Raw genomic sequence first — 16362 nt, 5'->3', positions numbered from 1 at the left:
CCCGAATGACAAATGTTCATTTTCAAAATTAAATCTTATTACAAATTACCTGCCAAGTACAATGTGTCAGGAGAGACTGAAGGAATTAGAAATTTTGTCCACTGAGAATGAATGAAGAAGAAAGAACATAGATGAGGTAAGCTATTACATATCCTGGAGGTATATACAAAGAATTTTATTTATTTATTTATTTATTTATTTTTTTTTTTTAACATTAAAACAATGGAATTTTATTTTGATGAAAAACAAGTTTACAATCATTTAGTAAATGAAGAGCAAACACTTCATTTGCCTATCCCATAACTTTCAAAAAAAAAATCATTAGTAAATAAATATCTGTGAACAGATTAAGGGTAAGGCAGACCGGATAATAACCCACCTCTGATGTTTACACTGTCTGCATGTAACTCACTTGAAAAGGATGAAAACGGCACTGAGATAACTGATAAGATATGGTTGAATCTCATCCTCATTATTCAAATAAGCCCAGTGATACTCATTTTTTGCTCATCATGGGCAGCAAACTATACACATTTTACTGAAGGAATACTTTGATAGAAGCACTTATTTAAATTATATTGTGCATCACAACTATAAAAATGGCTTGAACAGTTCCACTTAACCACCATTTATAAAGTGCAACTATATAATATTCTACAATTTATCTGGGGTGTGATGAATATCTAGACAAAGTACCCCAGCTGCCAATTTCCACCACTTCTGGAAAGATCTAGATGTGTGAAAAAGGACTGTCCCCCATACAAAGAACCAATTTCACAAACCTACTAGTAAACAAATACATTTATATAACTGGAACCTCAAGATGCTAGAGTTGTACTCATTTAAAAAACCATTCAGCTACCTTTGGTCTTTAAAAAAAGCCTACACTGCAATATCCTAAACATCGTTCTGTGCATCTCACAATGAAGAGAGTGGCCTTGCAGTGCAGGATGAGGAGAGTGCAGCGTCACTGTGAAGAGTAGCATGCTATGGTTTCAAGGAACATCACTGTCACAGCATCGGATTCTGTGCGTCGGGATCGAGGTCATTGTTGCCAGAAGGGGCATGGATGGGTAGAATATCCAGCTCATCCACTTGCGGAGTCGGATGCATGACTACCAGCTGGTCCTGGGGAATGTCTGCGGCAGCAGCGGCAAGATTGGTGATAGATTTACTCTTCACACACTGAAAGTCTACATGCCGGCTCTTTCCTTCTTCCTTCTCCCAAGACATTCGAATAAAGGGTCTTTGGACATAGTTGTAAATCACTTCAGGGCGGCCCCCAGGCCTTTTCTTTACTTTTTCTTTGTAGGTAGGATAACCTTCTATTCCCAGTCTAATCTTCTTAAGACCCCTCTCCTTCAAAACTGATTTGGCCACATCTCTGTTTTCAATGTACTTGAAAAATCTATATAATTTTGTGCTATAAATAATTTGTGAATATTCTTCTCCCATCTGTGGTGGATACTCTTCATCCCAATCAACTACATCATCATCTGTAAGCACCACTATGTGGCATTCACGTTCCCCACTCTGGGCACTGGCTACCATGAGAGGCAGGATCATTTCTTCCAAGTAAAACTCAAACTGTCTGCGAGCACCATCATTTGATAATTCATGCATTAGGGCACTGAGATCTCTACATTTAATAGTACTATATTCGAAAGAGATACAAAGATAGTCACAAGCTTCTCTCAATTCAGGAATAGATATGCCATCAGGACAACGGATTATTCCTGTTTTATAATAATCCAGAATTGCTCGAAATACAGTAGAGCCGATTCCTTCTGCCACCTCATACTCTCCCTTCTCGTTAGGACGTGTAAAGTTATGTTCTCGGCCAGATCCAAACATCCTGCCCAACATTGTATTTGGCTGTGCAGTAAAAATGGATGGGTCTACAACAAATCTAGTGTTATCCACTATAAGTGTCACTCGTTCTGATGTTCTTACATTCCGAGCTCCTTCTTTTGCATTTTCATACACAAACACCATTTCCCCAGACGTCTTACAGCTACTATCTGAACTTGACTGACTACTGTTTCTGCTGCTGTTCCCAGCACTGCTACTGGATCCATTTGGAGAGGCTTTCTGAGGACGAGGACTGCTTGGACGAGAGGAACTGTGATCTTTTTCACGTTCAACATGGTGCTGTCGTGTTGGAGAAGTAACATTTCTAATACAAGGAGTGAGCTGAGATTCTGTTCTTTCATGAGATGAATCTCGTGATCTGTCACTTGACCTTCGTCTATCTCTTGATCTCTCATGTCCCCCACTAGCACCATGCAGACTCATTTTGGTGTGGTCGACAGCTCCTTTAGCAACACGTGAGGGAGTGCTTGAATGTTTATAAAGTTTACGAGGTCTACTATGCAATTTCCGATCCCAATTCTCTGGATCACTGGAGTTACTGTCATAGGGATGAGGCCGTCCTGCCATCCCACTTCAAGCTTCCTCACACTACTGCTCTGAAAGCACACATGTAGCACCCATAACCTGAGTAGTCTTGTGCCATCACCCCAATTCTTCAACCTCGTTAAATCTTGGATGTTCTTTGGGATTCCATCTTCATCTGTAATCCCTTTTGAGTGTCCAGGCACAGGCCAGGGCCAGCGACACCTCGGCTTCCTCCCCAACTAGATTCCTCCAGAGAGGTGTCTGTGGCTGCGGCCGCCCGAGCGGCTGCCACAAAGAATTTTAAATAACAGTGGTTTACTGAAAGCTGTTGCCTTAATACTAAGACTTACTTTTAAAAGGTCCATGACTACCTTTCTCTGTTAGTCAGTCTTCAACTTTGTTATTCGAAAGAACAATAGCTAGGATATACAAGGGTAATCTCTAACATGAACCTTTTTTTCTCCTTTTAATCATCATCCACACAGGCTCAGATTTAATATTCTGAGAAGAAGAACAGGGCTTAATATAGCCATCAAAAAATAGAACTTAGTTTCCTCTTGTCTGCTTTCTAGCTTGTGGTCTGCTGTTAACCACTAATCTTTGAACTCCAGGTTCCTCATCTTTAATGTAGGAATAATTAATGACTTAAATTAATAGGTTGTGCAAAAAATTAAATGAAAGTAATTTTTGAATGCACCTTGTAAACTCTAAAGTACCATGAACATATATTGCTATCAGAATAATATTAGCCATGTATGAACTACTTACTCTTGTCAGATACTCTGTAAAGCTTCACACTTTTTAAAATCTTTACAATTGTTTAAAATAGGTCACATCATCTCCATTTCATAAATGAGGAAGTTGAGTCTTATACAGAGGTTGAATAGCCGGCCTAAGTAACTGCTAGCCTGGATTGAACAAGATTGAACCAAAATATCTGATTTCAAAAACATGTCCTCAATCAAAATATGCCCTCCATCTCTATGCTATGCTACCAACCTTTAACCATTAAACCCTAATGCCCAGTGATGCCACTTTGGCTCAAAACATTTTGGAAGCACCATTAGAAATTGCCTTTAGATCCAAATTTATTGAGGCACACAAAGCAAGCAGACTGCTGACTCTGTAGGCAACTTTTCTTTTTGACCCTAAAGAGAATCGTCTAGTCTGATCATCCTGCATTCTAGACAGAAAGACAGTGAATATCTGTTGTCGAGACTTCTATCATTTAGAAGACTCTGCAAGATTGAAATTCCATTTCTTCATGTCTTTATAATGGTGGGTATAATATCAATTGAAACTCTAACCGCAAGATATTTCAACTGTCTACTTACCTATCCAACTTCCAGTTAACCAGAATTTTTGAGTTACTATATCCCAGAAACAAGACTAGAAGTTGCATGTTAATATCTGAAGAAATGAACAATGTAAATTCTCTTCTTCTTTCCTAGTAAAATTTCTGGTCCCTGATAGAGAAATATGAAACCAGACTGACCACAGAGTCAAGGATTGCTTCATAGGACAAAATAGAACATCTAGATTTTCCATCTTTAAAATTATAATCAGCAGCAGGAAGCAAAGCAATACCACTGTCCCTGTTATAGGAATCTAAAGGCTTTTTATAGAATGCACAGCAGCAAATGTTATCGCTTTGCTTGAGAAAACCATTTTCATTATCAGTTCCTTTTTTTTTTCAATTGATTATGACTTTTCCTTTAAAAAATGCATTTAGGCAGAATTTTTCTATGCTTGATTTAGCCCAAGGGAAATTTTCTGGAGGGTTGGAACAGAGAGAATAGTCTGAACTGAATTCTTTCTGCTGCCTTTAAGCTATGCACACGTGGACAAAATATATCACATTCTACTGAAATTTTTTTTTTTGCTCCTATTATTTAGAAAGAACTTAACAATGAAAAATCCAGCTTTATGGTATTACTTTCCTTATTGTGTAAGCCAGTGAACAGACACAAGGTTAAGTTTTTTTCAAGTTACTAAGGTTTGAGTGGGGGAACGGAGGATGCTATTAAAGCCATCTCCTCTTGATTTAAAGGGGTTATGTTGGACTGAAGCCTGTTAAGAAATGAAGGATGCCCCCAATTAGTGTTACAAGTGTCCAAAGTGAGTCAACAGAATTAAGGCTAGCATTTAGTTATGGAAAACCTAAATTAATGGGGCCCATTCAAGGTGGACTATGAATGCATTTATATGTCTGGTTTACTCTATGTTTTCTTTTACCATGGAGGGAGGGCTGGGGTAGAGTTTTTTTAAGATGATCAAACTTTTTAAGATTGCTCAGAAAAAAATAACATAGATAAGAAATCTGAGATTATACTCATTATGCTGAACAAAGAGTTAGTATACCTTCAAAGTAAACACTAAGAAGAGTTTGAGTAAAGCATGAAATTAAAAAATCTAGGATGAAACAGCCTTTCCATTTCATAGGAAAAAAAAAGACAATTTTAGAACAACACTGATTTAGCAGTTGGGAGGGACCTCTGAATTTAAATTTCAATATATAAATCTCAATTTTGCCAAGTAAAATTAATAATGGATTTATCTAAAGCCAACCCTCTTCAACCTCTGTTATATTTCTCTTAAGAAAGCATTAAATGAGAGTATTTCACTTTAGCTGAAAATCAATGGCCCTTCAGTGAAGCATACATCTCCCAAGTAATAAGGAGTTAAGAATCATACAGTTCTGCTAGTAAGACATGAAGCCCTGGCTTTGGAGGCAATGACTTCATGCAACATACAAGTCTTTGAAAATATTACCACAAAAAGAAAGGATTGAGAATCCAAAGTGAGCATGCTCAAATTGTCTTTGAAATGTCGACCCAAATATTCATAATATAGTTAATGATGATAATATGGAAATAAGGAGTAAATATATTACTGAGTAGAAATAATATCTAATTATCACTTGCCATAGGCCAGACACTTGTTAAATATATGCATCATCTCTTTAGATTTTCTTAAGAACCTTGTGACTTTGTTTTACTAGCTATACTTTTAGAATAGACTTAAAGAAGTAAGATCTATTGATACACATGAAGACATAAAAAAAAAAACTAAAGATGGATTAAAATATTTCAGTGTGTATATTATCTATGACCTCTTGATAAATGATCCAAAAGGTATCATAAATTTTATCTCCTTGGAAATTTCTTTGTTTGTATACTGATAACATTATATTCATCTTTCATTGTGGTGATTATAAGGATGAATAAGATATAACCCTTGCCCTGCAGTAACTCACAGTTTGAAAAGGGAATGTAACGTGCATCAAAAATCCAAATATAATTCGTGGTGGTTTGTTGTAAACTCTGTAACACAAGTGTGTTGAAAGCTATGGGTAGCTAGAAAAAAATAATTCTTAGAGCTGGAGACTGAGTTAGAGAAAAGAAAGATCAGAGAAGTATCTTTATAGAAAACAGTTAAGTTGGTTTTGGAAGGTGGATAAAGTTTCAACACACAAATATGAGAACCTTGGAAATACTGACATGTGATGCCTTCAAGCAGAGAGTAAGTCCAGAATGCCAGTGTTGCTGGAATTTTTGACATATGAATGAGCAGACTAGATTATAGAAGACTTTCACTGACAATCGAAGGAGTTTAAACTTTATTTGATATTCAGTAGGGAGTTTTGTTCACTTAAATATAGTCAGTGTTCTCCTTTGGAAATATTAGTCTATCAAAACATTAAACTACTTTATCCAATGTTTTGTTTCTCCTTTGACGAATAATTATTGTCTTGTTATCATCTGCTAGCACCTACACTAAGTGATGAGGATATATGATAAATATGACTCATTTTCTGCTTTCATAAAAAGTATAATCAAAAAAATTAAACAGAAAGCAGTGCCATAAAACATAAAAGTGTCACATAAGACATAAGAAAGTAGGGTAGCACCTAGGAGGAATACCTTTTCTATCTCTGCAATCATAGGAAAAACATTCTACAGAAAGTGACTTCAAATTGTGTGTGTGGCATGTGTGTGTATATGTGTGTAGGTTTATTGGGTGGGAGGGTCAGTCAATAAATCTATACACATGGGAAGACTCAGGGTGGAAATTGTATTTTGAGAACTTGATGCAGAGTTATTTGCTTTCCAGTCACATAGACTGTTAACAACCTCAGATATGTGCACAAGGTTCTTGGCCATTTCATCCTGCAGAGAGGGTCTGACCATCAGTCAACTTCCAAGAGAGCCAATCAAGCATTATGAACAAGAACCTTATGAAAGCAAATTCTGATGAATTGAATTGGCTTTATTCTTGGACCTGGGACTCATATGGCCTGACTTTAAAAAAAAAAGACGGAGTGTGAATGATTCAGTGAAGCCTGAAATCAGCACCATGACCAAGTGCGTCTTTTAGTGATCATTCATTTGCTCAGTTTTTCAGTAAGCCTTTGCTGTTTGTCAGCACCATGAAACTCACTGTACTAAGTACCTAACTTACCTCATTTTTAGTCACACTTAGTCACCACTGTCTTTAAACATTTATCTCCATTCTTCCCACCCCCTTATAACATTTACTACAATTTGAGTCTATCACTGTGAGTTGTGTATATGAATGTCCTCAAGTAGACTGCGACGTTTTGAAGGGAGGAACTGTGTCCTCATCCCTGTGTTCCATTCAGGCAATGGCGCAGATACACCAGGGTTTTGGTAAATGTTTGTTGGATGGATGGATGGATGGATGGATGGTTGGTGAGAGAGAAACCTGAATAAGAAATTTCTCCTGTCCTCATGAATCCTACAGTCTAGTACAAATCAAGCATGCATAGTTAATTAGGAATGCTTTTCAGTTTAGGTTTACTGTTGTAATGCCACAATTTACCATGATCCTAAAGACAGAATAAAAAAGGATATTTAGAGTTTGAAATGGTTCTCTATTCTACATTAGTTGAAGCTTGATTTTTTTAAGTCTCCAAAAGTACTGATTCTTGAGTCTTCTATTTAAACTCATAAAAAAAAAAAAAAACAGTCCCAAACCCCCCGTTAAACTATTTTAATATGCTGTTCCTTTTCCTCAAGTTAAATGAAATTGAGGGGAATAAGAACATATTAGATAGTTTAGAGACTGTCTACAATAAACATTGATTCAAGAGCAAAACAGAAATAGTACTTTGCGCACAAAGGAATTAACATCACTTCTAACTCCTTTATTCAGTGGTCACATTTGATTGTCAGTTTCCCAAAAATACTGCCATATTTTTTTTCTTTCCTTTCAGCAAACTCAGCACATCTTTGTCGACTACTCTATGCTGTAGACATTGGTCATTTGACTAGGCATAACAGATTTAAAAACTTCAATAGGATAATCTACATAGTTTTGTGTTGCTCAATAACTTAGTTTGAGAAAAATAAGTGAGATTTTTCTTACTTTCTTATGCATTATTGAGGAAGTATATCTTTATTTTTCATTACAGAAAAGTGATTCAATAATACAAAGGATGTTTTCTCCCTTTAAAATCAGGGATGTTAATTGTGGAATATACCCTAGAAGTTAGGAAATTGCATGATATGACATGAAGGAGATGAAAAAGATGGCAATAAACTAAAGCTTGAATCCCAGATATCTTACTACTCTGTATGATCTGGGGGGAAATTCCTTAAGTTTAGTGAGCTTCAGATGCCTTCTGTGTAAAAAGATAATAATAACAGTTTTGCAATACTGTTATGATTTTATTGCTAGAATTTTATAATAGATATAAAAATAGCAGACATTGTTCTGCTGCTGCTGCTGCTGCTAAGTCGCTTTAGTCGTGTCCGACTCTGTGCGACCCCATAGACGGCAGCCTATCAGGCTTCCCCGTCCCTGGAATTATCCAGGCAAGAACACTGGAGTGGGACATTGTTCTAGTATATGGTAAATTATCATTTATGGGTAATTATTGTGTGGAAATAATAGCTAAGCACTTGACCAGAATTTCCTTATTTTTAGGTATTTCCCCAATTCTATGCGGCAGATCATAATCATTTCTAATTATTGTAAGTGAGAAAACTGATATGTAAGAAGGTACGATTTGTCATAGATCACAGAGCTAATGCATGGCAAAACTAAGATTCAAATCCAGTTGTTGATAGGGTATGATTAAAAGGTAATGTTAACATTTTTGAGCCTTCCGTTTTTTGTCTTCCTTCTGCCAAGTAAAAATAAATCTGGACCTAGTCAGTAAAACTCTCTTTGGAGGGGGAATGTGATGTAGGACAGGACTAGTACAATGGGGAGAATGGGACCATAAAAACAGCAAGTGTGTCTAAGATTAGGCAAAGAAAGAGTTTATTTTATAGAGAGGAGGGAACGAATGTGGGCTACAAGTTGTATGATTTGATATTAGATCATCCTGTTCTCAGAAGGAGGCTGTGTACTGGTTCAGGCTAAGGGTGGGTCAAGCTTCAGGGACCTGGGGGAGGAAAGAAATTTAATCAGAGGTTGAATTGCAAACATTTTGTTCCAGCTGATCACTGTCAATAAGCAATTCAGCTAATTATTTATGAGGCAAAAATTAGAAATTTAGAATCTGTCTAATCATAGGTTGGGGGCTTCCCAGGTAAAGAATCTTCCTGCCAATGCAGGAGACGGGGGTTCCATCCGTGGGTGGGGAAGATCCCCTGGAGGAGGAAATAACCCACTCCAGTATTCTTGCCAGGAAAATTCCACAGGCAGAAGAGCTGGGCGGGCTCTAGTCCATGGGTTTGCAAGGAGTGACTGAGCACGCACGCACAAATGCACTAATCATAGGTAAACAGGGGGCCATCCGTGAATCTCACCTAGAAAAGGTAACTCTTTGCACTGGCGTATCTCTAGAAGACAGAAAGGTAGGAAGAATTCTTAACCTTCATTTTTTTTCCAGACTCATGGGGTTCAGGCAAAGTTTCACATTGTCACTTCCCACTATTTAGACAATGTGTTGATGAGATTAGCTTTGGAAGAGTCCCTGGATGAACTTGTGACCTCCCTAGTCTGGGTTGTTAATCAAGTCAGTATGTTTTAGGAATTCTTTGCTACAGAGGTTTAACTAGTAACAAATAGTAATGCATTCAATGTTGAAACATACATCCACTGTATTGAGTCACTTTTCGGCTTGAAGCTTAGTTTCCTAATCTGCTAAATGAAGTTGGATTGAACAAATCCTCTCCTAACTCTGACCTTCAGAATTTTGTAAAATCAAAAAGATTTGTCCAACTGCCCTGTGGCTTGTTATGTGGAATCAGAGACTGAACCATGCTTTATTCTTCCTCCCAAGACTCAGGGAGCATCATCACAGGAACTGCTTAGAAATACTCTGGCTTCGGGTGTCAGTAGACTGTCTCAGCTCTTTCATCAGCAATTCAGAGTAATGCTATCCAGATTGCTTTTGTCTTCCATGCTTCCAATCAATCATTTGTTCTTCTTGAACCTGTAGCACCCCTTTTGCAGTGCCTTTCATAAACGGGGTGATTCTTTGATTGCCTCTTCAACCGTTCTGATTTTGTACATTATCCATTCAGTCTCTCTGAAATTTTTTTTGGTGTCATGAAAACTCAGTTTGGGGTGTGGTTTCAGGCCTTCCCAAAGACCAGGTTCCTTTCCCTACTTAATATTCAAGAAGCATTCTTGAAAGGTATCTCTTTCAGAGAAAGCCCATGAAACTCACCAGTGCTCAGCTGATGACTTATTTCAGGCCCTGCTGGGTCTCTGCATTGGATTCTTAGTATCAACTGCTTAAAGCAGGACTCTGTGGGTCTTTTTTATCACCCAGTGTCTTGAGAGTAGCATGGCAATAGATAGAAAACTTACTCAATTACCAAACCTTTAGACACACTTAGTTTTTCTTTTTTTAATGTATAATGCTACTAATAATATGTGAATGTTGTATTGTAAATATGGGTGGCTGCCTAAAGTGGACTTTATGGAAGTAACAGTAAATAACCTTAATAGGATAGGGTATCTAAATTTTACCATTATTTTGCCCAAACTGGAAAACAGAGTACAATTTTGGTGGATTATGACATGTAGCAAGGAGAGAAGAGGAAGCACAACTACCATATTAAAGTACTTAGGCAGAGCAGAATGGAAAAGACCAAAATCCAAAGAGCAGGAAGTGGCTCAGTATCTCTACAATCTTGAAAAAGTTATTCACCTTAGTTCTCTTGACTATAAGATAGGGATGATAATTACCTTAATGGACTGCATAAGGAAATAAATAAAATAGTGTGTGTAAAACACCCTTAATACCATATATCTGTTACTATATGGTAGACATCCATTAGGGCTTCCCAGGTGGGGCTAGCTGTAAAGAACCCACCCGACAATGCAGGAGACATAAGAGATGCAAGTTCCATCCCTGGGTCAGGAAGATGCCCTGGTGGAGGGCTTGGCAACACACTCCAGTATTCTTGCCTGGAGAATCCCATGGACAGTGGAGCCTGGTGGGCTACAGTCCATAGGGCTGCAAAGAGTCAGACATGACCGATACGACTGAGCAAGCATTCACAAACATCCATAAATGTTGGAGTCGTTGATGTTAATATCATATAATTAGTTAAAACTAACTTACCAACTGGACTTAAAAAACAATATTCACTAGTCAGAACTGTTGTTAAACTCAGGAGGTAGGATCTGCAATCACTGAGTTCCTAGTGTGAACCATTTCTTGGGTTTTAAGAGAAATATTTCCTCTGGAAAGGGAAACATGACAAGAGACCTGAAGAGTTATATTTAAAAAGAGATTTCATGTTAGGGTGTAGGCTCATCACAGTCAGCATTTTCTCTCTTTTTGTGAGTACTTGCCCTGTTAATATCATTCTTGAGTATTTCTTGCTTCCCATTTAGCACTTACTAGACATTACTTTCGGAGAAGGCAATGGCATCCCACTCCAGTACTCTTGCCTGGAAAATCCCATGGACAGAGGAGCCTGGTAGGCTACAGTCCATGGGGTCGTGAAGAGTGGGACATGACTAAGCGACTTCACTTTCACTTTTCATTTTCATGCACTGGAGAAGGAAATGGCAGCCCACTCCAGTATTCTTGCCTGGAGAATCCCAGGGACGGGAGCCTGGTGGGCTGCCGTCTATGGGGTTACACATAATTGGACATGACTGATGTGACTTAGCAGCAGCAGCAGACATTACTTTGCCAACAAAGGTCCGTCTAGTCAAAGCTATGGTTTTTCCAGTAGTCATGCATGGATATGAGAGTTGGACTATAAAGAAAGCTGAGTGCCAAAGAATTGATGCTTTTGAACTGTGGTGTTGGAGAAGACTCTTGAGAGTCCCATGGACTGCAAGGAGATCCAACCAGTCCATCCTAAAGGAAATCTGTCCTGAATTGGAAGGATTAATGCTGAAGCTGAAACTCCAGTACTTTGGCCACCTGATGCCAAAAGCCAACTCATTAGAAAAGACCCTGATGCTGGGAAAGATTGAACGCAGGAGGAGAAGGGGATGACAGAGGATGAGATGGTTGGATGGCATCACCATCTTGATGTCATGAGTCTGAGTAAGCTCTGGGAGTTGGTGATGGACAGGGAAGCCTGGTGTGCTGCAGTCCTTGGGGACACAAAGAGTCGGACACAACTGAATAACTGAACTGAAGACTTTCTAAAGGCTGTCATATTTGGGTCATGTTTTTGGAAGTAAAGTCTTCTCCTTTATTGCGCTAAAGTTGGGTGAGGATTGGAGAAATAAACACAAGGAAATCAAAGTCCAAAAGGGGAAAATAGCTGAAAATATAAAATAGATACAAAAGAGAGGTTAGGGATAAAATTTGAACAGATGGACTAATTTTGGTGTGACAAAGAGAAAGGAAGATTAACTTTTGCTGGTTCATTTGATCAAAGACAATAACCTGGATCATGAGCTACCTGGTTTGGAATTCTGTGGAGCACATATCTGTTGGATAACTGATATCTCTCTCATTTCCTTTAAGCTAACAGAGTCAGTCCTTAAATCTCAATGTTGTCAAATTCTGGATTTACAAATCGAAAGGAGAAACAGTCATCTTAGGGGAAAAAAGTTAGTTAAACAAAGTAAAAGCTTTGTCCTTAGGAAGTTTATAGGTTTATTTGCTTGACTGTTGCTAATATGGGAACTTGTTCACCATTGGTGGCAGTAATGGGACAGAAATTAATCAGTAGGGGCCAGTTTTAAGAAATGGCTTCAGCCTCTAAGTGGTTTGCCAAGTTTCTTTTAAACATCTCACATTATTGAGGATACAAGTCAAAATCACTTATCAGCAGTTCATCTAAATAGCAAGGAACATGTACTAAAGAGGCCATGAAGGAATTTCTAATGAGAAAAAATGCTCTTACTTTTTGAGAAATTAACTGCTCCAATAAATTGCAAAGATAAAGTAGGAAAAGTTATCATAATAATGTCTGTTGTAATAAAACTAAACTGTACAGATGATAACAGTTAAAATGCCAGAAGGTGAGTTAATGAAACACCATTCTCCTAAAGCCTCTTTGGTTCTTACTCTGAAATATAATTATGACACTCACATATAAAGGATATGGTGGAAGTTACATGGAGATACTGTATGTGCACATGTTCTACAGATTCATTGCTTATGAACTTTTGAATATACATAAAATTTAAAAAGGAGAGTATATTAAATGAAACTTTCAGGAAGGTGACATAAAATAATCCTAGGGCAGAAAATTGATTCTTAAAGTGTAAAAGAGTTGGAAATCTATAGGAAGAGAAATCAGTCTGAATTGCCAGCTAACATTGGAAATTTTCTATCAAAGATCATACGAATGGGGCAAAGATAGAGTCACTGAAGTCTTCCTAATGCAATCTGTGGATTCACAAATGTAGGAGAGGCCTGAAGCTTATGTTAAAATTTTCTACAGTCAAATTCCCAATCAAGTTAAAGATTGTAGCAATGCAGAGGAACTCCTAAGGATAATGAGAGAGCAGAAAAACACACAGCACAAACAAACAAACAGCATGTGTAGAAGCTGAAAAGTAATCAAGTAGGAGAGTTTGGGGCTAAGAGTTTTACTCTGCATTGAATTTCTCTCGTACATAGTAATGACCAAATTGGCCCTGAAAGATAAAAATACACGTATATGTGTATGGAGAGATAAAGAGGAGGGGAAAGGAAAGGGAGGAGGGACAAGGGGAAAGCAGACCAAAGTTGAGAAAACCTTAGAAAGCCAAATCTACCCATGTGCTCAGACACAAGGCTTCTTGTCACATAGTAAAAGTCAAATGATCCAGGGCATTGATCAAAGAGTCTGCAGGGGGGAAATACACAGAGCCATCTCCAGTTACCATGAGTTCAACAGGGGCCAGTCAAGTGCCCTATTCACATAACCATCTTCTGACTAATTAAGTAAAAACAACAACAAAAGCAGCAAAACAATTACCCACGAAATAAACGAAATTGAAACCCACCAAAACTCTGTAAGAAAAGGCATGAAGAAATAGTGCAGACCATGACAGAAACAAACCTCTCGCTCTGAGCCATCTGCGCCACCCATCAGCTGGTAATAATGTGACTCTGAGTAGCAATAGAAATAATCAAAAGGAAGAGCTTTAAGAAGGCATGACAACACTAATAGATTTTTTTCTGGGTTTCTGGTCTTTGTTTATGGATAATTAAAACTTGGCAAAGTGTTCAGAGGCCCATCATATGAATGCCTCCCTTGTGTTTTATTTAAGCAACAGCTCATAAAAGACTTCAGTTTACTACCATGCCAAGGAAACGCTTGCAGAAAGAGAAAACCTCCAAATGATGTGTGAATTTAACATTGTAAGTAGATTTAATGTGTTACAGTAAATTTTCCAACCCGATTTTTACATCAGAGTGTTTAATATGTTTACCTGTCCAGTGAAGGCAGTTTTGATTTTCTTGCATATTTGATACAAATCTTGCTTTCAATTATGGCTATTTAATTTTACTTTATTTTAGAACTTGCTTTCATATATTCCCAAATATATTCTTATGTATCCTTGCATTTGTTGAAATTTCAATGAAGTGGAAAGTGAATAAACTTGGCTTTATATATATAAGAAATACCTATTCTGAGAAAAATGAGATATTTTACGGAACAGTTATGAAAACTAAAAAGCTTGCTAAACTGCCCTCATTTATATCACATTGAGTCTACCTTCAACTATGCTCTCTATCTTTTTGTTAGAAACAGATTCTCTGAATATCAGTATATTAATTGGTATTCCTCAGGGGTGTGCAACAGGAATCAATTTTGGATAAGTTGAGCAAAAACAGAAATTTATTAAGGAGATAGAATTGCTCAGTGATTCAAAGGAATAATGGAAGAAACGCGTATCTGCAAGGGCAGACAAAACAGTTCCCGGAATCTAGGTAATGATAATTGATGGACAGTTTCTTCAAAGTGCTCTCCTTGATATGAGTGAAATCTAACCATTTAAAATCTCTATGTTGCTCAGATTAATATTCAAATTCCTGGCATTGAACATAGTTATGGTCTAGCTTAAACCGTTTATCTACCTCTTGCCAATGGGAAGGCTAAGCCATGTTTTGGTCAGATTACCACAACTGTAGCCAATAAGGCAGAGAAGGCAATGGCACCCCACTCCAGTACTCTTGCCTGGAAAATCCCATGGATGGAGGAGCCTGGTGGGCTGCAGTCCATGGGGTCGCTAAGAATCGGACACGACTGAGCGACTTCACTTTCACTTTTCACTTTCATGCATTGGAGAAGGAAATGGCAACCCACTCCAGTGTTCTTGCTTGGAGAATCCCAGGGATGGGGAGCCTGGTGGGCTGCCGTCTATGGGGTCACACAGGGTCGGACACGACTGAAATGACTTAGCAGCAGTAGCCAATAAGAGAAATAGAGCTTCTGTTATAAGAAGAAAAGGAAATAGATGGTGGGAAGACATAAAGCAATCCTATGTTTAAATGCATTCATAATCAGAGACTAATATACAGAATGTTATGAAAAACAGCATTATGAATAGTTCAGGGATAGTTTATGCTTTTTAAAATGTAATTTATAACTGTTTAATTAAAAATAATGAAGGAAATTATAGTAAATGCATCCATATTGAGCCAATATTTATCATGGATACATTATATACTATGTATTAGATACTATAATATAATAAGAAGTTTCACCGCTATTATCTCATTAAATTGTCACTTATAATTTCCGTTAAAATTGATATTTCTATTTCATACTTATGGAAACTGAGGATCAGAAATTATGCACTCTTGTTTCCTGTCATTCCATACATAATTGTGGTCCATTTTTGTTTATATTTTTATTATTTGTCCATTTTGGGAGTTGTATTTTTATTATCTATGAAGAGTGATTTCATTGAAGTAATGGTTAAAAAGCACAAATTTTGTTCATTAGCACTAACTAGAGTAAAAAAAAAATGAAATCTGAATAATAATACAGAAAAGATAAAATGTATCTATAAATTTAGAACCTTATATACAGAATGATGAGTTCAACTATATATAGCAGACTGAACACACACTTGTCACCATTCCTTCCAGAAATCTCAGTTACATGAGAAGGAAGTAAGGATATAAAACCACCTGGAGAACCACCAGCAAAACAGAGAGGACAACAAATTTTTGGAGCATACGAAGCAGAGAGGAGTGAGGAGTTAACAAGACTGAGAAAGTAGAATACAGATATATTTTCTCAACTGAAGTTGTCATTTATTGTAAGATGAACCATTAGTTTGTTTCATAAGGGAAAGAAAAATCACTCACAAATATAATTATAAATGTATGCTTGTAAACATCCAGTTATCTGTTATCCCAGTAACAAATTAACAATAATAATTTTATTATTATCTCTCAGTTCTGGAGGTGACTGGGCCTTGATGAATCAGGATCAGTCATTCAATTGTGATCAGATATCAGCTGGGGGTGGAATCATTCAAAAGTTTCTCCACTCACACGGATAATGATCACTACTCACTATCCTCTGGGATTTCAATGGGGGCTATTGACACTTGGCCAAGGCA

General features: G+C 37.4%; 1 protein-coding gene across 1 annotated transcript; it reads right to left on the bottom strand.

Moving 5' to 3' along the window:
• Positions 1-234: 234 nt before the first annotated feature.
• LOC133071743 (BTB/POZ domain-containing protein 10) lies at positions 235-2680 on the bottom strand. The gene has a single exon (XM_061164470.1). The coding sequence runs from the start codon at positions 2437-2439 to the stop codon at positions 1012-1014; it is 1428 nt and encodes a 475-aa protein (XP_061020453.1). The 5' UTR covers positions 2440-2680; the 3' UTR covers positions 235-1011.
• Between the last annotated feature and the right edge of the window lie 13682 nt (positions 2681-16362).

Source organism: Dama dama, chromosome 17, assembly GCF_033118175.1.
Source record: "Dama dama isolate Ldn47 chromosome 17, ASM3311817v1, whole genome shotgun sequence".
In the NCBI taxonomy this organism is placed as follows: Eukaryota; Metazoa; Chordata; class Mammalia; order Artiodactyla; family Cervidae; genus Dama; species Dama dama.
This window is presented reverse-complemented; position numbering and strand designations above follow the sequence as displayed.

Coding starts and splice junctions, on each gene's coding strand:
- LOC133071743 (XM_061164470.1), bottom strand. CDS start 2,439: ATGGCAGGACGGCCTCATCCCTATGACAGTAACTCCAGTGATCCAGAG.